We start from the raw sequence: 23503 nt of genomic DNA, 5'->3' as shown, positions 1-23503 counted from the left end.
GCAGGGGGTTGGAACTCGGGGTTCCCTTGCAACTCGACCATTCCATGATCCCTGCATTACAATTAGTAGGATTTTGGGCAGTTAGATCTCCTGGCTTCCCAAGACAGGGCGCGCCCAGGCACATCAGCAAGAGTAGGGGGATGTGCTGAGAATCCCACGGACCCCCTCCGACAAGGGTGCGCAAAGTGGGCACCCTCGAGGCACCCGACGCGGCAGCTCGTGGGCGGGAGACGCCGTTCAATCGGGAACTTCGACTTCCTCCCCGGGGCAGCCCAGACCTTTTCCCACAAGCGCGCGCACCGGGGAAGGGGCGGAGTCCCTTTTTGCACCTGGGGATGGGCGGCAGGGAAAGGGAGGAGCCGTCACCTCCCTCCTCCTGAGTCCCGAGGCAGAGCAGGAAGAGGAGGGCGTCGCCACCGCCAGATCAGCCACCCCGGAGGAGTCTCCTCCACGGTCCGTTGACCAGGGAGGAGAGAAACCACCCCCCCTCCTTGCAGGATCGCAGGGGGCGCAGATGCGCGGAGATGGCTGCGGGTTTCTGGGTCGCTTTCTTGCCGCTGGCCCAACTCCTGTTGCTGGCGGCTGTGACCCTGCAGCGCGCAGGTAAGCGGCGATCGGGCGCCCGTGCGCCCCACGCGTGCTTTGGGTGGGGTCCGCGTAAGGATCGGAAGCGGGGAGGTTTCCCCCCCCCGGGTAGTAAGGCTTGCCCGAATCGCGGAGGGCGGGTTGGAGAGGTAACCGGAGAGCCCCGCGGGTAGCGCGTGGGACTCGGGGTCGTGGGTTCGAACCCCGCGTTGGGCGAAAGAGTCCTGCGTCGCGCGGGGTTGGCCTAGATGACCCATCGGGGTCCCTTCCAACTCTGCGAGTCTCCGATTCCACGAAGAATGGACGTCCCCCCACCGCCAGCGCCAGCCAGCGCGCCTTGGCAACTTCCTGGCGTACGCGGCGCCTTAGCGCGGGACCCTGGAAAGTTTGAAAGCGAGTTAGCGGGGAGCGCTTTCGTTTCGGAGTTTTCTTTCTTTCCGTCTGGGGAAAGGGGATCGGGCTGGTCCGGAGATGGCATTGAAACTTGAAAGGGGTGCGGAGGAAGTGAACGGCATCTCTACTTATTCCCTCTACCAAGGAAAACTTTCATGTCTCCTTTTGGTAGTTGGCGCACTGGAACTGCGGAACTCGCTGCCACAAGAGGTAGTGACAGCCAGCAGCTTGGGTGGTTTTAAAAGAGGAAAAGGCAGATCCGTGGAGGACAGGCTGTATAAGTGGCTATTAGCCTTGATGACTGCTTTTGCCTCCATGGTAGGAGGAGACAGTATGCTTCTGAAAATGCTCTTGTGCTCAGGTCCTGCTTGCCAGTTTCCCATATAGGCTGATTGGTCACTGTGAGTACAGGATGCAGGACTAGATGGGCCCTTGGCCTGATCCTGCAGGGCTGTTCTTAACCTGCATATCCTGAAGTGATTGGTGAAGTGATTGGTGGCTGCTAGTGTGTTTGTTTGGTTGTTTTAATGAAACACTGCAATATTTTTCACTTCCACTGTACAGTGGTACCTCGGTTTACGAACACCTCGGTTTACGAACTTTCGGTTTACGAACTATCCTAACCCGGAAGTTAGTAAACCGAGGTGCCGGAGGTCTACTGAGCGTCCGATGCCTTCGGGGAGGCCGGGCCTTCGCTCCGATGCCTCCTGGAGGCCCGCAGCGAAGGCCCGGCCTCCCCGAAGGCATCGGAGCGAAGGCCAAACCTCCCCAAAGGCATCGGAGCGTCGGATACCTTCGGGGAGGCTGGGCTTCGCTCCGATGCCTTTGTGGAGGCCGGGGAGCGTTTCCGCGACTGGGCTGCAGCCGCGAAAGCGGTCCCCGGCCTCCGCAAAGGCATCGGAGCGAAGTCCCGGTCTTTCGCGGCTCCCCGGCCTCCGCAAAGGCATCGGAGCGAAGTCCCGGCTCCGATGCCTTCCGGAGGCCGGGGAGCGTTTCCGCGACTGGGCTGTGCAGCCGCGAAAGCAGTCCCCGGCTACCGGAAGCCAGGGACCGCTTTCGCAGCTGCACAGCCCAGTCGCGAAAGTGCTCCCCGGCCTCTGCAAAGGCATCGGAGCGGCTTCGCTCCAATGTCTTTGCGGAGGCTGGGGAGCACTTTTGCGACGCTCCCCAGCCTCCGGAAGGCATCGGAGCCGGGACTTCGCTCCGATGCCTTCCAGAGGCCGGGGAGCGTTTCCGCGACTGGGCTGTGCAGCCGCGAAAGCAGTCCCCAGCTTCAGGTAGCCGGGGACTGCTTTCGCGGCTGCACAGCCCAGTCGCGGAAACGCTCCCTGGCCTCCGGAAGGCATCGGAGCCGGGACTTCGCTCCGATGCCTTTGCGGAGGCTGGGGCTTTGCTCTGATATCTTTGCGGAGGCCGGGGACCGCTTTCGCGGCTGCAGCCCAGTCGCGGAAACGCTCCCCGGCCTCCGCGAAGGCATCGGAGCAAAGCGGTTAATCCGTTCTAGGGGGTGTTTTTCCTCGTCTAGAACGGATTAATCAACTTCCCATTACTTTCAATGGGAAAGTTCACTTCGGTTTATGAACACTTCGATTTATGAACAGACTTCTGGAACCAATTGTGTTCGTAAACCGAGGTTCCACTGTAGTTGCTTTTGGTATATCTATGCTGCTTTGGGCCAACTTATTAGTGCTGCAGATGTGATTATACCACAGTTCATGGCTCAGTTGGGTAGAGCATGGTGCTGATAATGCCAAGGTTTGATCCCCGTATGGGACGGCAGCCTGTTTCTGCATTGCAGGGGTCAGGATCCTTTCCAACTCTACAATTCTATGATTCTATGGATATACTGTACTTCCAGTACTATCCGCACATGTAGCAGCAAAACTGGATGCCTTTATCTGCCCCGTCTGCAGCAAAACATGTCTCTCCCATACCAGTCTCTGTAGCCACAGCAGGCGCCGTAACTCTCCAATGCAGTGTTTGAAACTTCCATTGTCCTAGGTGCATTTTGTGACAGGGAATTTCATTAGCGCAAGCAGTTTCTGAGCTCTGGGCACAGAATTGCGCCTAAGATTTCAGATTAAAACTGCAGAGTAGAAGGAAAGGAGGACCTTTTTCTCCCTCCCCACTTCCAGCTACTCTCTGAAGACTGGATAAGAGACCCTCTTAAGAATATTAGGGGGATGGATGGGCAGGGGAAGGACTACGGTAGACCAGGCTTCCTCGAACTTGGCCCTCCAGATGTTTTTGGCCTACAACTCCCATCATCCCTAGCTAGCAGGATCAGAGGTCAGGGATGATGGGAATTGTAGTCTCAAAACATCTGGAGGGCCGAGTTTGAGGAAGCCTGGACTAGACCAGGCATCCTGAAACTGCAGCCCTCCAGATGTTTTGGCCTACAACTCCCATGATCCCTAGCTAAGAGGACCAGTGGTCAGGGATGATGGGAATTATAGTCCAAAACATCTGGAGGGCCGAAGTTTGGGGATGCCTGGACTAGACCATGTGAAAAATGAATTTTAGCTGCAGTTCATTCATTTTCAGCTTTGTATTCTTGTTATAAAAAAAGTGCGCCTAGACATTGTTGCACCCATTACCTAGGTTTAAGGTGCCAAACATTGCCATTATCTGGTGCATGACTGGGGATCATGAGATCTTGATTGTCTTCACTCACTAATAACACATGCTGTAGAACTCTATCAGTTATATTTTATCTGCACAATTGGAATGAATTTCTGGAACCAAAATGCTTTTTTATGTGCAGAAAAAGAGGTCGGAATAGGCCAATCTATATGTGGGCTGTCCCTGGATCAAGTGACTTTTCTTCTTTACGTTTTCAAAGCTCTTAATGGAGCTCAAGGTTCTCATTGGAACTAGCCAGATGTTTAACTGATAATCAATCACAGTCAGTCCATCATTTGAAAAATAAGGCTTTTGAGCTGTCTTACGCGGGTGGCGCTGTAGGCTAAACCACTGAGCCTAGGGCTTGCCAATCAGAAGGTCGGCAGTTCGAATCCCCACGACAGGGTGAGCTCCTGTTGCTCGGTCCCAGCTCCTGACAACCTAGCAGTTCGAAAGCGCGTCAAAGTGCAAGTAGATAAATAGGTACCACTCCGGCGGGAAGGTAAACTGCATTTCCATGAACTGCTCTGGTTTCGCCAGAAGCGGCTTAGTCATGCTGGCCACATGAGCTTGAAAAACTGTCTGCGGACAAACGTTGGCTCCCTCGGCCAGTAAAGCGAGATGAGCACCACAACCCCAGAGTCATTCGCGACTGGACTTAACTGTCAGGGGTCCTTACCCCAAAATGGCAACTCGACATTCTGTTTTGGCAATTGTAACCTTAGTTTAAGGAGAGTAATCCCTTTTATGAGAGGGCGGAGCACAGAGTTCTTATTAGTTTGTCTGGAGTGACTCCATGCTTCGATGTATCTGCATGATGGTTAATCTACCACAAATTGGTGCCAGGATATCATTCTGATGATATCAACCGTCAGGTTGTGACTGGGAACACTGTTGGTTGGCCATACTCTCCCAACAGTTTATCAGAAAGCAGCTTTTTAAGAAGTGTTGCAACACTGACCTAGAAAGTTGTTCTATCCGATCCAAACACTTCTGGTGTTCCCTGTGAGTAGTTTTGATGCACAGAGTTCTATACACCTCTCACTCGATATTTGTGTTGTCAGAGCTCCCCCCCCCCCGAACTTTTATTATACACAACTTATGCAAATGTTGCCTCATTTGAGTTAGTTAATGATTTGTGAATGTATTCCAGACACCAACGGAAAAGTAGTACTGTACATCCAGTTTTTGTCCCGGCACACTTAAACCTAATTTAATTCCCTGCTCCAGAATACAAGTGGTTTTTCCTTCCAAGCTCCTTCTACCTTTTACTTTTTTTGTTATAAAAAAGAGCAATCTTCTTACAACATGCAACTGATGTTACTCGTTCAACTAGGCCTCCCTGAGACAAAAGAGGCAGGAAATAGCAGTTGTTAACTGGCTCCTTCTTAATGCTATATTTGCATCACTGACTGTTCGGACGCTATGCACAAAACATGCTTGTTATCCTACGCATTTCAGTCAATTTTATTAGCTTACTGAGGAAATCCAAATTCTTGGTCCTTTCAGAGAAGTGGGGCTTCAATAAATCCCCCAAAGCCTTTTTTACTGATAAGAATGGAATAGGCCTGGTTTACTGGATCTGGAAGTCAACAAATCTAAAGAAAGCTACTAAGCTGAGCAACAAAAACTCCCAAGAAGTCTTATCTCTGAAGTTCCAATGCATCCTGCCTCTGTACTATAGCGTTTTTTCATCAACCTCGCAGATGCCTCAAACACCTTATTGGCTAAACAAGCCTTTGTATCTTTAGAACATAATACTACTTGGCATCAAAACCTATTAGATATTGTATCCAGATACGATCTACCCGAGTTTAATACTCTCAAACTGTGGAGCCCTGATAAAGTTCGGGAATGGATCTTTGAAAAAGATGCCTTTTTAGACACCACGAAGATAAAAAATTCTGCGTATTCCTACTGGTCCCCCCGAGTAAAGGCAGTCAAAATCTGTGCCAACTACCTGGTGGATATCACTGATCCCACCCTTCGGAGAGCTTTCACCATGGCCCGGTTTCAAACATTGCTAACTGCGTACCTGATTTACAAAAATCCCAGCAGAACACCGTTTATGCCCATGCTTCATGAAAATTAAAGAGGATCTTATACATTACCTCCTCTATTGCCCCATTTACTCGGGCTTTAGAGACGCGATGCTGCAAACTATATCCAACTCTATAATCAATCCTCAATTTTTGTTAGTTGATGCTAACCCACAAATTACCCATGTGGTAGCGGTCTTTGTGATGAAGGCCATGAAAGCCAGGGAAAGATTTATGGATGATAAAGCAAAGACCCCTTCATCGTCTGTTTAACTTGTTTTCCTTCTCTTTCTGTTTTGTGGGATGAAGGTTCTGTTGGGATAGTATGTGATGAATTTTAACATTTTTAATTACTGTTGTGTTGATATTTGTGTACAGGCATGGTCCTCACAATAAACGGTTTTGTTGTTGCTGTTGTAGAATTAGAAACAGGCATGATGGTATGGGAAGGTTCTGTTCTAGGAAACAAAAAGGTGTGAATGAGTGCTATTATTTTGATCTAGGGATGGGCTGTCCCATAGGAAGATTTGTGGCTTGTAGTCAGGCAACTGCATAGCTGAATGTTGACTAAATATCACCCAGACAGCATTGGAAGATAACTCTTGAATTATTGTGCCTAAAAGAAAAAGAAAAAAATCTATGAAGGATGTGACTTATCTTTGCCGGAAGGTTTTGGATCTTATCCCTAATGGTGATTAAGTAAGAACATAAGATCTTGACTGGCTTACACGAAAAATTCCACATCCTGCTTCCCATAGCTGCCTCTGGGAATCGCACAAGGAAGGCATGAAGGCTGTTGCCCCTTTCCCAATGTTTCTCTCCCCAACAACTGGTGTTCAGTGATGTTCTGTTTCCAAACAGCCCCAACAAACAAACCTTCCATGATGTTTGTCTAGTCCCCCTTTGGTGACCATCGTTGTGTCTTGACTTTACCGCCAACCAATTTCAGTGGACGACCCCCCAAGCTCTAGTATTTTATGACAGGGAGATAAACCTCTCCACATGCTTTACTCAAGAAGTGCAACATTTTATACACCTCTACCCTATCTCAATCACCCCTTTTTTCTCAGCTAATTATCCCCAAATTTCCTCCTAGGGATAATTTTAGTTGCCCTTTCTCCCACCTTTTCCATATCCTTTTTGAAATGGGGGTGACCAAAACAACACATGGATTTGGTTTCTATCATGGCATGATGATTTTAGCTGTTTTATTATTATTGGGCCCTTCTCTTCTTTTCCCACACAAAATAAATCTTTTTCACAGCTGCCACACGCCAAGTTGACATTTTCACATGGGCCCAGCCCCACCACAACCCAATCATTACCAGTTCAGACTCCATTAGTGTATATGTGAATTTGGGGTTGTTGTTTTTTTTGTCCCTATGTGCTTGTGTTGAACAGCATTTACTATTTTAATGCCAGTTCAGCCAGTTTGGAGAGGTCCTTTTGGAGCTCCTTTTAATACCTTGTTTTGTTTACCACCCTGAACAATATAGTACCATCGCCACACTTGAAATACCTTGAAGAAAGGCGCCCCACCCTTTCGATTGCTTTTTTTCTGCACCTTTTCCCAGCCCTACAATATCTTTTTTAAAAGTTGGAAAACATATTGTGGCTATGCTATTGTTTATTTACAAACTCAAGTCTAGAGAAATACATTATGAATCTCTTGGAGATAGCAGCAACATTTTAGAAAACAGCATTATGCATATATATGGATCCAGATTTGCACAGAGGGGAAAAAAGGCATTTCAAAATCCTATTGACCAACCAGGGTGGATAAAAATCAATGATATTTTTTTAAAAATTGGATTATTTTATTTCAATTGAATTTTTAAAACAAAAGGCTTTTGGAAGAAAAATCTTTATAAAGGTAGTTTTCTGTTTAAGTTACCTTCTGGTCCAAAGGCTATTCATCAGGAAATAAGGATTTATTTAAGTTTTTCATGTGTGCTAAAACTCAGTCAAAGTTGTTGTTTTTTTAAAGATTTTTTTAACCACATCAGTTAACAAACATGGATACATATGCTATGATGTTATTGTTTTAGTTAAATAAATTGTTTAAATTGTTATTAAGGAAATGATTATTTTTCTCCTTCTTATAAAATACAGCAGAAACAGTTAACTTATTAAACCTCACAATAATTTCATAATTATCTGTCTCTGTATTTCTAATAGTATAACCAAATCAGTCATTTTTGATATAACTGTAAAAACTACTCTGAAAATTTATTATTCCAAAGATGAAATATTACAATTATACCAGCAAGAATGAATCTTTCTGTAAATAATAATAATAATAATAATAATAATAATAATAATAATAATATCAAGTCTTGCTGACTAGTGATTTAAATCGATTTGATTTAAATAAAATCCACCCTGGTACATAGCAGCCACCATTCATGTCTTTGTAAACTCAAAGCTAGACCACTGTAAAGCTCTCTACAGGGGACTGACCTTTATAATGCTTAAACAGGAACAGGAAGGTCAGATGGCCATGGCCTTACTCCAGAAGTTAGATGTGTCATTGGGAGTCCATCTCTCTGGTATCTATTATTCTTGCTCCCTGTTGTTTTTCTATGTGCTTGTTATATAGCTTGGACCCAACATTTATTGCCATTCCTAAGACAGGAGAAGAGTTCTCTTAAGTGTACATACTGGTAGCTATGTGCCAAGTTAAGGATGAAAAGGTTGATGTGGAGAGGCGTTCTTGATAACGCCTCTTTAATTGCAGAATATTATATCTAAGAGCACGGGTGTGAAACACAAGGCCCGGGGGCCAAATCCGGCCCTCCAGACCTCGTCATGTGGTCCGCCGAGCGCCCCAGCCAGCGGGACCCAGCAGCGGGACCTTGCTGCTCAAGCGCCGCACCGACAAAGCGCCGACAAACAGCTGGGGCCGGGGGGGGGGTTAGAAAGGCGGCCGGAGCAGCGCTGCGTGGAGCGCCCCGAGCCACAGCAGGAGAAGGAGGAGGCAGCTTTGAATCCTCCTCCTCCTGCCACGGCTCGGCGCCTGGAAACGGCTGCTGCTGTTGCTGCTGCTGCAGCACAGACAAAGCACCCAGCAGCGCCGTGTGGTGGAGGAGGAGGATTCAAAGTGCTACAGAGCACTGCTGCGTCCCAGAGGCTCGGGACTCTCCGCACGGCGCTGCCGGGCACCGACCCGGCAAGCCTCCTCCTCCTCCTCTTGCCTCACCTCCTCCTCCTGCTGCCGCGGCTCAGCCTCATGAATGTGCAACTCTGAGGCTTTACACACTTCTCCTAAAACGGACACCCGCTGCCTCACGCTGCACGGGAAATGCTTTTTGCCCCTGGGTCCCTTCGCACTCTTTTCTGGCGCTGAATCAAGGCGTCAACCCCCCCTTCCCTTTCTTTCTTCCTCTCTCTCGTTCTTATTCTTTCTTTCCCTCTCCTTCCTTCCTTCTTTATCTCTGTCTTCTCTCCCTCTTTCTTTTTCTTTCCTTCTTTATTCCTTCTTTCCTACTCTTCTTTCTCTCACCTCTTTCCATCCTCTCTCCCTCCTGCTCCCTCTTTTCTTTCTTTCTTTCTTTCTTCCTTCCTTCCTTCCTTCCTTCCTTCCTTCCTTCCTTCCTTCCTTCCGTCCTTCCCATCTTTCTTCCTCTCCTCAGAAACATAGGATGCTGCTTTATACTTCTGGCCCTTAAACCCTGGAACCAGGAGAGCAGCTCCAGTGAGTCAACCTCAGCCAGTCCCTTTGGTGAAGGGTGGTGGCTCACTGGCAGAACATCTGTCCTGCATGCAGAAGGACCCCAGCATCTCCAGGTACTAGTAGCTCTGCAAAGGTCCTGCATGAAACCCTAGCGAGCCTCCACCACCCAGTGCAGTTACCAAAAATCATTTTTCAATAAATTGTACAATAATTGTACATTTGAATATCTACTTGCCATTATTCTGACTATGTTTCTGCTTTCAGAGCTAGTTAATACTTACATTATTACAAAAAAACAGTAATAATTGAATGCAGTGACAATAATTTATGATAATAAAGAGTGGACACATAGTCCTACAGATACAACCGGCCCTTTGAGGGTGACCAAACTGCTGATGCGGCCCCCAATGAATTTGAGTTTGACACCCCTGTCTAAGAGGCTTCATAAAGTCCACGGGTGTCAAACGCAAGGCCCGGGGGCCAAATCCGGCCCGCCAGACCTCGTCATGTGGCCCGCCGAGCGCCCCAGCCAGCGGGACCCAGCAGTGGGACCTTGCTGCTGAAGCGCCGCGCCAACAAAGTGCCGACAAACAACTGGGGCCGGGGAAATGCTTTTTGCCCCTGGGTCCCTTCGCGCTCTTTTCTGGCGCTGAATCAAGGCGGCGACCCCCCCCTTCCCTTTCTTTCTTCCTCTCTCTCGTTCTTATTCTTTCTTTCCCTCTCCTTCCTTCCTTCTTTATCTCTGTCTTCTCTCCCTCTTTCTTTTTCTTTCCTTCTTTATTCCTTCTTTCCTACTCTTCTTTCTCTCACCTCTTTCCTTCCTCTCTCCCTCCTGCTCCCTCTTTTCTTTCTTCCTTCCTTCCTTCCTTTCTTCCGTCCTTCCCAACTTTCTTCCTCTCCCTCATTCTTATTCTTTCTTTCCCTCTACTTCCTTCCTTCTTTCTCCCTTTCCGTCTTCTCTCCCTCTTTCTTTTTCTTTCCTTCTTTATTCTCTTCCTTATTTCCTACTCTTCTTTCTCTCCCCTCTTTCCTTCCTTCCTTCCTCTCTCCCTCCCACTCCCTCTTTTCTTCCTTTCTTTCTTCCTTCCTTCCTTCCTTCCCTCCCCTCCCCTCCCTCTCCCTCTCCCTCTCCTCAGAAACATAGGATGCTGCTTTATACTTCTGGTCCTTAAACCCTGGAACCAGGAGAGCAGCTTCAGTGAGTCAACCTCAGCCAGTCCCTTTGGTGAAGGGTGGTGGCTCACTGGCAGAACATCTGTCCTGCATGCAGAAGGACCCCAGCATCTCCAGGTACCAGTAGCTCTGCAAAGCTCCTGCATGAAACCCTAGTGAGCCTCCACCACCCAGTGCAGTTACCAAAAATCATTTTTCAATAAATTGTACAATAATTGTACATTTGAATATCTACTTACCATTATTCTGACTATGTTTCTGCTTTCAGAGCTAGTTATTACTTACATTATTACAAAAAACAGTAATAATTGAATGCAGTGACAATAATTTATGATAATAAAGAGTGGACACATAGTCCTACAGATACAACCGGCCCTTTGAGGGTGACCAAACTGCTGATGCGGCCCCCGATGAATTTGAGTTTGACACCCCTGATAAAGTCTGACGGCAAGCGTCTTCTTCAAGACGTGTGATCTTCAAACTAGATTTTGATGACTGGTGTGAATGGTAAGATGTACAATGTGCCATTAATAAGGTTTAGTGTGTTTTGTTTCAACTCGATTTAATTATTCGCTCCAAACATTTGAGATGGGCCGAATTACAAATCAAATGAATAAAAGCATTCCTTAAAGTACCCTTGCAGAACTGGACAGCAGCTCTGTGCATTTCAGAGAACTTCCCTGGACTTACCGGCCAGCTGCTCCAAATCCAAAATCATTGACATCACAAAGCTGGCTCCAAGCAGTTTATGTTTGGTGGAATCATAGATGTGGACTAACCTGGTAATATCTGAAAGTTCCCAGAGTACGTACTTCCATGCAATGTAGCATATTTCATAGAATCACAGAATTGTGGAGTTGGGAGAGACCCCAAGGGTCCTCTGGTCCAACCATTAGCTAAAGCTGGAGATGGAGATTCCACAGATGTTTCTCTTGTGGCTTTGTCGCTTTCCACCTGCTCTGCGTTGGCAGAGAACCTTCTTCAGAAGCATGTTGCCTTTGAATGCAAACTCTTTAATAACTAGCACAATGGAGGCGACACCAGAAAAACCGAAACTGCCTTAAGATGCGATTAAGCGTTTCAGGTGACCACCTTTAGGAAGCTCAGCAGAGCTCTTTGGGTAACAGTATATTAGCAATTTTCAGCTCCTTCATTCTTTTTTTTTTTTTACCTCGAGTTTTAGCAATGTAGAGGCAGTAATTGCTGTTGAATTGTTGGGTTTTACAATGGGAACATAAGAGTCTGCCTTGTAACGAGACCAAGTAGCTCTGCCTTGACTTGCAGCTGCGTCCCAAGGTTTCAGAAAGAGTCTCTCTTAGCCCTGCTTGGAGATGCCAGGGCCTTCCCCCTATTTGCAACTACCCCAATAAATATTTTCCAAGCAAAACTGATGAAACAGAACCTTGGCTATTGGGAATACATGAGATACTTATATCATAGCACCCAAAATTAACATGGCACACTCCTTTGGGTGTTGTTTACTGAATGTAAAGTCAAACATGTGAAATCGGGTCCTAAAATATTTAGAATATTTTCTGGAAATACATCTGATTCAAAATTGTCTGGAGCACCAGTATTCCAATAAACTGTCTGATAACAGTTTCCTGGACAAGCCACATCAATGGCTACAACTTGGTGGTAATGGCATTATAATGTTTTATTATGTAGCATTAGTCATCTGCTGATAAATATACCCAGTGCTTTGTTTGAAAGGATCTACTATTGACCACTAGCCAGGATAGAGTGACTTAGAAGCATATTCAAGGTATTCATGAAGGGACGGCTGTAGCCCTGTACCCATTTACTTGCGAGGAAGCCATACTGAACTCAGCGGGGTGGATTTGTGTAGGACTACACCATAACTGAAGTATAAAAAGTAGGGCGTCTTGTTTCTTCCGTCTGCCTGGAGAAACAATGGAGTGCCACTCCGGGGGGGGGGGGTGAAGTCAAACCACTGTGTTAGTGTGCCGGAAAAGTTTGTTTTGCTGGGCAGGTTGGGTCAACAAGTGTTTTGTTTCCCCTTTTTCCTGCCAGCGAACAGTTAATGAATGGCAGCTTCTGATTGGCCTCGGTTACAGGAGCGGGAGAGTTGAAAAGGAGAGGATTTGGAGAGACAGTTGAGGAGTAGGTTGGGAGAGGAGAGAGAGTTGGCTCTGGGTAGAAACATCCACACTGAGGAATATATCACAAGCTAGAGAAAGGAGTCTCTGAGCTTTGCGTGAAGGACAGTGTGTGGCGTCCTGTAAGAGTAATAGGCCAGGAATTAACTGGGAGGCTGAGGCTGAGCCAGGAGAAATTGAAGCTGTGAAGAGACAGTCTCCTTAGGTCTCATTCCAGTCAGGAGGGGAGAGATTCTTCTATAAAAAGAGAAGACTCCCAGACCAGTTAAGAGGGGTCTGTTGCTTGGAGTATCTCGGGAGTAGGGTTGTCAAAGGAGTGTGTAACTGACAGGAAGTACCACCTTGTTTAAGGACCAAAGTATTAAGCGGCAACAGCTGTGCAACAACTGAGAATGAACTGAAGTGAAATAGCATTATGATCTGAGCCACAAATATGTGAAGACCAGATAACGTTGCTAGGTGATTTTCAGGAAAAAACCTCCCTCTGCCAGGCAACTCTCCCCTTCAAGGTCTCCAGGCAGGGTGTCCTGTTTAGATCAGCGCAAGGAACCTCAAAAGGAGGAATGCCTATAAAAAGTATGGACAGAGGCTATTTGGGGCGGCTTCACCGCCACACTGGTGAGTGTGGCTTTACTCAGCTGAATAAACAAGTGATTATGGGAATCTCCTCTGCCTATGGCAGTGTTTCTCAACCTTTTTTGGGCCACGGCACACTTGTTCCGTGAAAAAAATCACGAGGCACACCACCATTAAAAAAGTTAAAAAATTTAACTCCGTGCCGCCCTATATTATAATTATGACTGTAAGAAACACTTGCCAAATATTGCTTTCCGGCGGGTCAGAGCTGTGTATTGGCGGCCGCCAGGCTTGTTTGCACTGAGCTTTGGGAAAGAGGAGGAGAAATATTGCTTTCCGGCGGGTCAGTGTTATTTATTGGCGGCCGCCAGGCATGTGACAATGCAAATCGCCCTTCTCGTCGCTGCACGTAGCCGCACACCAGCCAGCGTCTCGCGGCACACTAGTGTGCCGCGGAACAGCGGTTGAGAAACGCTGGCCTATGGCATTTATTGGCTTTTCAGTGACCCAAGGCAGCTTGGGCCCAGTTAGCGGACCCCAACAGTACCATGGACCTTACAGGAACACCATGGGAAGAATTCACAGGAAAGTGCCTCCCTCAGCACTCTTGTAAGGCATAAAGGGCACCTAAGCAATCTGGTCCAAGGTACACAATCTAGGAGAAATGCATGCTTAGTTAGTCCCTTTGAAAGGCAGGCTTAGCTTCGTAGCTCAATGTTTGCAGAAGCCTCATTTCCCAGAGTAAACATGCTTCTTTGGCCTGACTAGTTCTGGGTCCAGCTGACAACTTCCTTGTTCTTTTGTCGTGCCCTTGCTTTTGAGTTACGTGCTGGGTGTTGTGCAGCACTGAGCAGTGCCTTGCAGAAAATATTGGAATGATGTGTGTGTGTGTGTGTGTGTTCTGAGTATTTCATGTCTGTTCTCTCACTCTCTTGCCCTTGTTTCACTTCTCATTTCAGCCCGAGGCGTACATACTCTATATCTCTTTCGGACAAGTTAGACATGATGTTAATTGTATCTTTGCGTCTAACCTGCTGATTTTTTAAAATGCAAATTGCACCAGCAGGTGGTTGGGAAAGGTGAGAGCAGAGAGTGGGAATTTAATCCTTACTCTCCCCTGCTGTAGTCTGGAGGAAAATCCGCCTTGGGAAGGTGCTATTTGCCTTAAGGGGAAATGTCTTTTTGTGGCAAATCCCCCCCCCCACACACATCAAAGGCAAATGCGAGGTTCAAAAGAAGGATTTCCCCCAGGAGCACAGCAGGGAAGTTTTGAAACACAGTATTTGTAAGCTTTGTGTATTTTACAGATTTGTAAGTCGTTTTGAGACTTTTCTTGCACAAGAAGCAATTTTCTTTTTTAAAAAAGTGAGTATTACTAGTAATAATAATTAAATCCCCTTCCTGTGCCTGCTCTGATTCCATCAAATATCTCTCACACACATATCCTAAATGCACAGACAATACATTTTGAAAAACCTGCAGCTTAGCTGCAAAGATGTAGTTTGTCCCTTTTAATGCAAACTTTCTGTTTGCGGTGGTTTCCTTGTCACAATCCCACCCCCCCATCCGAGTATCTTTCCTGCTGGCCGGGAGATTCTGAGCTGCCGGGAATTAGGACACACAGTTCAAGAAGGATACTGACAAGCTGGAATGTGTCCAGAAGAGGGCAACCAAAATGGTCAAAGGCCTGGAAACGATGCCTTATGAGGAACAGCTTAGGGAGCTGGGTATGTTTAGCCTGGAGAAGAGAAGGTTAAGGGGTGATATGATAGCCATGTTCAAATATATAAAAGGATGTCATATAGAGGAGGGAGAAAGGTTGTTTTCTGCTGCTCCAGAGAAGCGGACACGGAGCAATGGATTCAAACTACAAGAAAGAAGGTTTCACCTGAACATTAGGAAGAACTTCCTGACAGTAAGAGCTGTTTGGCAGTGGAATTTGCTACCAAGGAGTGTAGTGGAGTCTCCTTCTTTGGAGGTCTTTAAGCAGAGGCTTGACAGCCATATGTCAAGAATGCTTTGATGGTGGTTCCTGCTTGGCAGGGGGTTGGACTGGATGGCCCTTGTGGTCTCTTCCAACTCTATGATTCTATGTCCTCATGAAGTTCTCTAGAGATAAGGAGATAGGGAATGTAGAGGAAAGAATGTTGTTAGTTGCTACGTTTATATCTACATAATTCCCCCTACTTCTTAACTCCTCCTCCATGTTCATTAATTCCCAGGTGGCTTGGGGCTTTTGAGCCCTTTCTGACTGTCATGAGCACTACTGAACGCTAGAAATCTTGCAATGTAGACAGCATCCAATGGGGTTCAAATTTGGTGAACCGGCTGCCTGTAACTTCTTAGTACCTACTGCTTCCATCATTGAGGACCGGCTACAGTTTGTAGCTCTTATTGGCAATTTGTGTATTCCGTCTCAGACACACGCCTCTCGACTAGACCTATCTGTACCAGGCTCAGGGCCATCTTAAACATGTCGGGTGCCGTGGCACGGAGATTGCTCCGGCGCCCCCGCCCCACCCCGTTTCTTGCCACAGCTGGTGGGTGGGTGCAGCCCTGGCGCCCCACGCCACCCAGCCTTCCCCTAGAGCCGGCCCTGACCAGGCTCACACCCGAATGATAATTCGAGAGCATTTGCAGTTGTTCTGAAAATCTGCTACATATCCCTGAATAAGAGTCCCTCTGTTGTGTTGAATGCTGAATTAAAACGAGTTGGGTTTTTTTTTTATACCAGTTCATGAACACCAAATCTCATTAGCAGATGTGCACATACACAAGATTTCACAATATTCTTCCCACATTTGGTATTGTGGAATAAACTGTGAAAGTGATTTTGGAGTGTGGCAACCACTTCCTTTACATCTGAAAGAAGAGCTAGACTTATTTCCAAGAACAGGTCGTTAATTTGCCTGCCTCCCTCTCATGTTTAGCAGTGTTCACACATCCACTGCAGTTACCACCAATATTCCCTTTTTATGGACCCAAGGGAAGACAGACACAAAATGCATCTCTGGGTTATTTGTGGGGCCTGCCTGGTGTTTTTACATGAGTAGAATGTGTGCTTTTATTTAAAATGCATCTCTGGGTGATTTGTGGGGCATAGGAATTCATTCACACACACCCCAATATAGTCCGGCCCCCCACAAGGTCTGAGGGATGGTGGACCGGCCCCCTACTGAAAAAGTTTGCTGACCCCTGTACTGGCCAAGTTTGCTGACCAAAGGAATTGCTTTCTGAAACTTTTGTTCTCAGAAGCAAGCAGGCACACCATGGCAGAAATGGTTCAATTTCTTCTGCATGACAATCATAGCTTCATAAGACAGAGAGTGGCTCTCTGCATCAGCTGGGGTGTGTGTAACACATTAAAAGGGAGTTAAGATAAAATCACTATAAGTTGTTTTGCTGATTTGGAGGTTTATTCCGAAAAAGAGCTAGATTTCAGCTTTCTGCTTGCCTCTGGTACCTTATTTCTCTCACATGGATGTGGGCTTATATTATGGGCATATGTTCTGTATTATTATTTTATTAATACTATTGCTACAAGTTCGTCATGACCTTTGGCTAGAACATTGCAGGGGGCTGGACTAGATGACCCTTGAGTCCCTTCCAGCTCTACAGTTCTGTGATTCTTTCTTTTTTTAAAGACGTTTTTGGGAACAGTTTATTAAAGCAACCAAGAGGAAATAAGCTGAACACTTCTGAAAATAAAGTAATGCAAGACAAGCCAGCAGTTTGCTTCCCTTCCCTTCAGGAACAAATGTTTTGTCTTCCTTTCCTTAGCCCCCGCCTCAAGGACTAAACCAAGAGGCTGGAGACAGAGGGAACCAAAAGTACTTTCAGACACAGAGAAAAAGGCACCAGCATTTTAAGGATAAACTGGAAGGGGTTCTCGGGAGAAGCTAGAGGTGATGTTCAGGCACTCAGAACCATCCGCACCAACTCTTCATAGTTAATGCAGCCATTGCTGTCTTCAAGGCCGGCCACAAGCATCTCTACTTCTTCCTCGGTCATCTTCTCCCCTAGGGTGACAAGCACATGGCGTATCTCTGCTCCCATGACCTTCCCGTTGCCCTCCTTGTCGAAGACCCTCGGCCCCTCCACATAATCCTTTGAAGCAGCCTTGATCCTTGTTCTTGGCAATGGTTTGCATAATAATAATAATTTATTATTTATACCCCACCCATCTGGCTGGAACTGCTCAAAGCTCAGTGTCTTTGCATTCATTTCATCGCTTTTGGGATTCCCCAGAACTTTCATGACTTCAGCACTGGTAGGATTCTGGCCCAGGGCTCTCATGACATCGCCACACTTGGCTGTACAGGATCTTGCCATCTCCAGTTTTGCCAAAGAGCTGGAAAGCCTCCTTGAACTCAGCGGTCTGATCTTCCGACAAGTCACACATGATTCCGGCTGCTCACAGTTGCTCTCGCCTGGCGCTCTGACTCTTCCCTCCTTCCGCCCTGAACATGTGCCAAGTCTTTCTTACAATTCTGTGATTCTAATGAATTTATGAACAACTTCAAAGGAACCATATATATAGTACCTTGTGGCGTGTTAGAGGCTTGTGATCAACTTGTGCCTGCCTAGTAAGCCGTGTCTTCCAGCATAACTGAACTGTTGTGCTGTTTTTGATGTATTGTTTGTTTGCTTTCTCGATATCATTTCATCACAAGTCATTAACACGCCTGCTATTTCTACTGTCTCTTTTTAACACTTGCAGTCAGCCTATTAATTCTACCATCAGCTGTTCAAAATGTTATGATTTAGCTTTTGCATCATTTAAGCTCCCCTCTTGTATATTAATACAATTCTGCTTTGGCCACCTCATGAGAAGAGAAGACTCCCTGGAAAAGACTCCCTGGAAAAGACCCTGATGCTGGGAAAGATGGAGGGCACAAGGAGAAGTGGATGACAGAGGATGAGATGGTTGGACAGTGTTCTTGAAGCTACGAACATGAGTTTGACCAAACTGCGGGAGGCAGTGGAAGACAGGAGTGCCTGGCGTGCTCTGGTCCATGGGGTCATGAAGAGTCGGACACGACTAAACGACTAAACAACAACTATTTCTTAGGTTAAGCTATCTACGTTTCTGTCATGTCTTAAAGCTCTTTCCTATAGCTGGTTTTTTATCTGGTATTATTTATTCAGAGGCCCTATCAAAGAGGCCCTATCAAAGAGCATATTTATGGAGTTCGTTCTTTCAAGTTTTGCCCAAAGGTATAAGCCTGGGAGGGGGCGGGGGCACGGATGGTGCTGTGGGTTAAACCACAGAGCCTAGGGCTTGCCGATCAGAAGGTCGGCGGTTCGAATCCCTGCGACGGGGTGAGCTCCCATTTCTCAGCCCCTGCTTCTGCCCACCTAACAGTTCAAAAGCACGTCAAAGTGCAAGTAGATAAATAGGTACCGCTCTGGCGGTAAGGTCAACAGCGTTTCTGTGTGCTGCTCTGAAGCGGCTTCGTGAGAAGCGGCTTAGTCATGCTTGCCACATGACCTGGAAGCTGTACGCCGTCTCCCTCGGCCAATAATGCGAGACGAGCGCTGCAACCCCAGAGTTGGTCATGACTAGACCTAATGGTTAGGGGTCCCTTTACCTTTATAAGCCTGGGAGAACCTCCTTTGTTTTCAATGTACTGTTGCTGCTCTGGGATGGCATTATAGTTATTGTATGTTACTGCTTCTGTGCTAGTTTGTTAGTTCAATATTGCTGTTAAGCTGCTGGAACTGTTTTATTTGTTGGTTTGCCATTATGGATTTGGTATGCTATTGAACTATTTATTTTGTGTGTGTGTTTTATACAGCTTGTCTGTTGATTCGTGTTTTATTTATTGTCAGCCGCTTTGGGCTTTTTTTCAGAAGGAAAAACAAGGTGCAAATATGAATTGAAGCAGGAGAAATGATGTGAATTTTTGCTTTTAGAAACAAAATTTACATATGGTGCGGGTAGAAGGAATATGTTCTCTTTAATTCCTCCAGGTTGTTTGGCATTAGCACCAGGGCAGAGAAAATACTTATTTGCACAGCACATTGTGAACTTACAAAATATGTTACCTGAAAATTTAACGATGACTCTCTTTCCTCTGCCGTTCCTCTAATTAAATTCACAGCCTCCAGCATCGTCTTAAAAACCCCACCGGTTGCATGATTCCTCTGTGTAATGTCTAAATTTGGCCCATATACTACAAGGAATATAAATAAGATAATTCTCGTGGTACTTAATATCCTCTGCAAATAGCTCCAGTTTGGAGGCAATCTTTAAATTTCCTTGCGTGTGATATTAACAACAGCCTGGAGGTAATTCATAGTGAGAACACGGAGTATGATAAGAAAGAACGGAGGCTGGCTGAGCAAAGCCTATTAAGGCAAGAACTGCCTGAATCGGGTGTGTGTGTGTGTGTCTTAAATCAAAAGCAGCCGCGTCTGTCAACACCAGTTATTGCTAATGCAGGCCTGAACAAGAAGTAAAGAACTCGCTGTTGCAGCAAGTTGAAATGAGTTGGGAATCGTGTATGGGGAATGATGAAGAATAAAATGAGTATCTCTGCTTCTTGGCCATCCCTGAGGAGATGTGAATAAGTGGGGATGAGCGCTTCCCTGTTCCACATTTGCAGCGCTTAACTTCCCTCAGGAATCCTTGCAACTGTGGTTTGTTAAGGGTGCTGGGAACTGTAGCTCTGGTGAAGGGTAAACGACAGAGGTTGAATCCTGACAAGTACTGTTTTGGGGGAACAGGGAGCAGGCAGGTGAGGGGGACTCCCTGGTCCTGAATGGGGTAACTGTGCCCCTGAAGGACCAGGTGTGCAGCCTGGGAGTCATTTTGGACTCACAGCTGTCCATGGAGGCGCAGGTTAATTCTGTGTCTAGGGCGGCTGTCTATCAGCTCCATCTGGTACGCAGGCTGAGACCCTACCTGCCCGTGGACTGTCTTGCCAGAGTGTTGCATGCTCTAATGATCTCCCGCTTGGTCTACTGCAATGTGCTCTATGTGGGGCTATCTTTGAAGGTGCCCTGGAAACTACAACTAATCCAGAATGCGGCAGCTAGACTGGTGACTGGGAGCGGCCGCCAAGACCATATAACACCGGTCCTGAAAGACCTACATTGTTTCCCAGTAAGTTTCTGAGCACAACTCAAAAGTGTTGGTGCAGACCTTTAAAGCCCTAAACGGCCTCGGTCATGTATACCTGAAGGAGCGTCTCCACCCCCATCGTTCAGCCCAGACACTGAGGTCCAGCTCTGAGGGCCTTCTGCCAGTTCCCTCATTGTGAGAAGTGAGGTTACAGGGAACCAGGCAGAGGGCCTTCTTGGTAGTGGTGCCCACCCTGCAGAACGCCCTCCCACCAGAGGTCAAGGAAATAAATAAGTATATGACTTTCTGAAGCCATCTGAAGGCAGCCCTGTTTTGGGAAGTTTTTAATGTTTGATGTTTTATTGTGTTTTTAATATTTTGTTGGGAGCCTCCCAGTGTGGCTGGGAAACCCAGACAGATGAGCAGGGTATAAATAGTAAATTATTATTATTATTCCCAGAATTCTTTGGGGGAGGTGGTGTGCTTTCAGTGAACGATGTGCACTCAGCCTGCATCATGTGTGTGTACCTTGACGGAGCAAGAAAGCGCAGTGGGAGTTGGGAGATTTTAGCTTGCCCCGCTTCACTTCATCATCTGATGTGTCATCATGCTCAGCCGAGGTTTTTGCACACAAAGAATTCCCCTCCTTATGAGCAAGTTTTTCGTTTCTTGTAATCCTAGCAAGGATACATGCAGAGAGACACATAGGCTTAAGAAAGGGTAAAAAGCAAGACATGAATCATTGCTATCACCGTGCTTGTGAACAGCACTGATAAATGAAACGTTATATATATATGTTTCTTTCACCATATCCTTCCTAAGTTATTTGACCCTCCTGAACGTTGAGTAAGTAATTATCTTTGCTTATGCAATGGGCCGTAATGTTTAGTGAGCGGAGATCTTTGCTTACACTTTTCGACTGTGTTTGCCTTACTTTGGGTAGATCTTTTGGCTTTTAAAGAGGTTTTGCTCATGCGACAGTGGAACTTTTCCTTCCTTTTGCCTATACAAAAAGCAATTGTTTACTGTGCTATTTCCTGACAGAATGGTTGGCCCAAATTTATTTTGATATGTTGCCCCCGCCTTGGACTCCGCGAAGCAGTTCAGTGTGACTCCTCTGTCCAACATTAGGCTCTTATAGTCTGGTGTGCCTCTACGCATGTGGTTCCTTTTTGACTCTTTAAGCAACAAATGAGCAATAGTTAAAGTGGCTACAGATATTTAGTAGTAGTGGTAGTAGTAATGATAATAATAATAATATTTATACTCTGCCCATCTGGCACGATCGACCGGTTGGACGTGCCCGCTCAACGTAAACCAGAAATTTAACATGGTTCAGAAATTTAACGTTGGACCATGGAGCCACCATGGCTTTTAGTTAATGACTGCCAAACTAATTTTCTCTAAAGGAAGATCTAATTAGCACTTCTGTTATGCAGCCTGCTGGCAGTTAAAGATGCCCATTGTGCAATTACTTCTGTAAGGGTCATCAGTGTTGTTCATCGCTGAAGATGGAAGGAACACAGCTGCCTGAGGCAGAACATCAAATTAGTTCATAAAAATGCACAGTGGACTTCTTAACGCAGATTTTAAAAAATTGTTGACCTTCTGTTAATTTCACATGTGTAAGTGAACATGATGATTCTGTTAAAGGGACTTCTTCCTTTCCTGTTCAGGAATGCAGGTTCTTTTTTTCTTTTTCTTTTTTAAAAACCCTATCTGATTAGCATCATAGAATCATAGAATTGTAGAGTTGGAAGGGACCACAAAGGTCATCTAGTCCAACCCCCTGCAGTGCAGCAATCTTTTGCCCAACTTGGGGCTCGAACCCACAACCCTGAGATTTAAGAGTCTCACGAGCTATCATATCAGTCTCAAAACTGTTTGAAATTTATTCTGAGAATTTTAAAATTACAAACCAGCGGGCCTTCTTGGTAGTGGCATCCACCTTGTGGAATAGTAGTAGTAGTAGTAATAATAATAATAATATATTATTTATACCACACCCATTTGGCTGGGTTTCCATTTCCCCAGCCATTCTGAGCGGCTCCCAACATTAATAATAATAATAATAATGTGATAAACATCATACATTAAAAACTTCCCTAAACAGAGCTGCCTTCAGCTGTCTTCTAAAAGTCAACTAGTTGTTTATCTGCTTGACATCTGATGCGAGGTTACAGGGAACCAGGTTACAGGGCCTTCTCGGTAGTGGCGCCTGCCCTGTGGAATGCCCTCCCATTGTTTTTAATGGTTGATGTTTTACTGTGTTTTTAAGATTTTGTTGGGAGCCTCCTAGAGTGGCTGGGACAACCCAGTCAGATGGGCAGCATATATAATATATAATTATTATTATTATTATTTCATCTTAAGAACATAAGAGCCTGCTGGATCATAAACATGACCCAAGCACACAAGCACTTTCCTCCTGTGGTTTTCAGCAACTGATATTCAGAAGCATTGCTCCCTCGTGACAGCTTCATTAATTGATGACACTGGAAATAAATCTGCACCTTACCAAAAGCAGTTTATCACTTTCTTAGACAAAAAGGCTATGTTTGAAAGCCAAAACCTTGTACAGCCGTACCTTGGAAGCCGAACGCCTTGCGACTCGAACGCTTCGGCTCCTGAACGATCGAAAACTGGAAGTGAGTGGTCCGGTTTTCGAACAATTTTTGGAAGCCGTATGTCCAGTGTGGCTTCTGTGGCTTCCGATTGAGTGCAGGAAGCTCCTGCAGCCAATTGGAAGCCGTGCCTCGGTTGTCAAACGTTTTCAGAAGTTGAACAGATTCCTTTCGGCAACCAAGGTACGACCATATGTGTTGAGCAACTGTTGCAAAACAATCTCCAGTAACAAATGTTCATATATGTGTTGCTCAGCATTTCTTTGTTGATCTGGAAATGGGGTGGTAAAAAAAAAGACGGTGGGGTTCAAATATACTCCCTTCTCCCAGTTATATCGACTTTTGGTTTGGAGCCAAAGGTTTCTGTGGCAGAGCGAAAACACCTTCGACTCGGGCAAGGAACAGACAGAGCATCTCTCTTCCTCCAGGCGCTGCCCTTACAATCTCTGGGAAAGATGCTCTATAGAGTTAGGGGACGCTCCCCCAGCAGAATGTGAAGTGATTTGGGGTGGTGAACTGCAGCTGTGTATGAATATATGTAGGGTGTATGTGTGGATGAGACTAAATACTTATCTCCAAGCCATACTTGTGTATTTTTTTATTAGATCTTTCCAACGTTTCACAAATTGATT

The 23503-nt window shown here is 46.1% G+C and overlaps 1 protein-coding gene and 1 pseudogene across 1 annotated transcript in view; one reads left to right on the top strand and one right to left on the bottom strand.

Annotated features, from left to right (window-relative positions):
• The first annotated feature begins 283 nt into the window (after window positions 1-283).
• The window catches only part of CDCP1 (CUB domain containing protein 1), a 42258-nt gene continuing 19038 nt past the window's right edge, over window positions 284-23503 (top strand). Inside the window, exon 1 of the mRNA XM_035129484.3 lies at window positions 284-603. Coding sequence (XP_034985375.2) covers window positions 525-603 — 79 coding nt within the window. The 5' untranslated portion in view covers window positions 284-524. The remainder of the gene's footprint in view (window positions 604-23503) is intronic.
• LOC118091904 (myosin light polypeptide 6 pseudogene) lies at window positions 17066-17327 on the bottom strand (annotated as a pseudogene).

The sequence above is a fragment of the Zootoca vivipara genome, chromosome 11 (assembly GCF_965207765.1).
Source record: "Zootoca vivipara chromosome 11, rZooViv2.hap1.1, whole genome shotgun sequence".
Classification (NCBI taxonomy): Eukaryota; Metazoa; Chordata; class Lepidosauria; order Squamata; family Lacertidae; genus Zootoca; species Zootoca vivipara.
The sequence above is the reverse complement of the archived record's forward strand: the minus strand, read 5'-3'. Positions and strand labels throughout refer to the sequence as shown.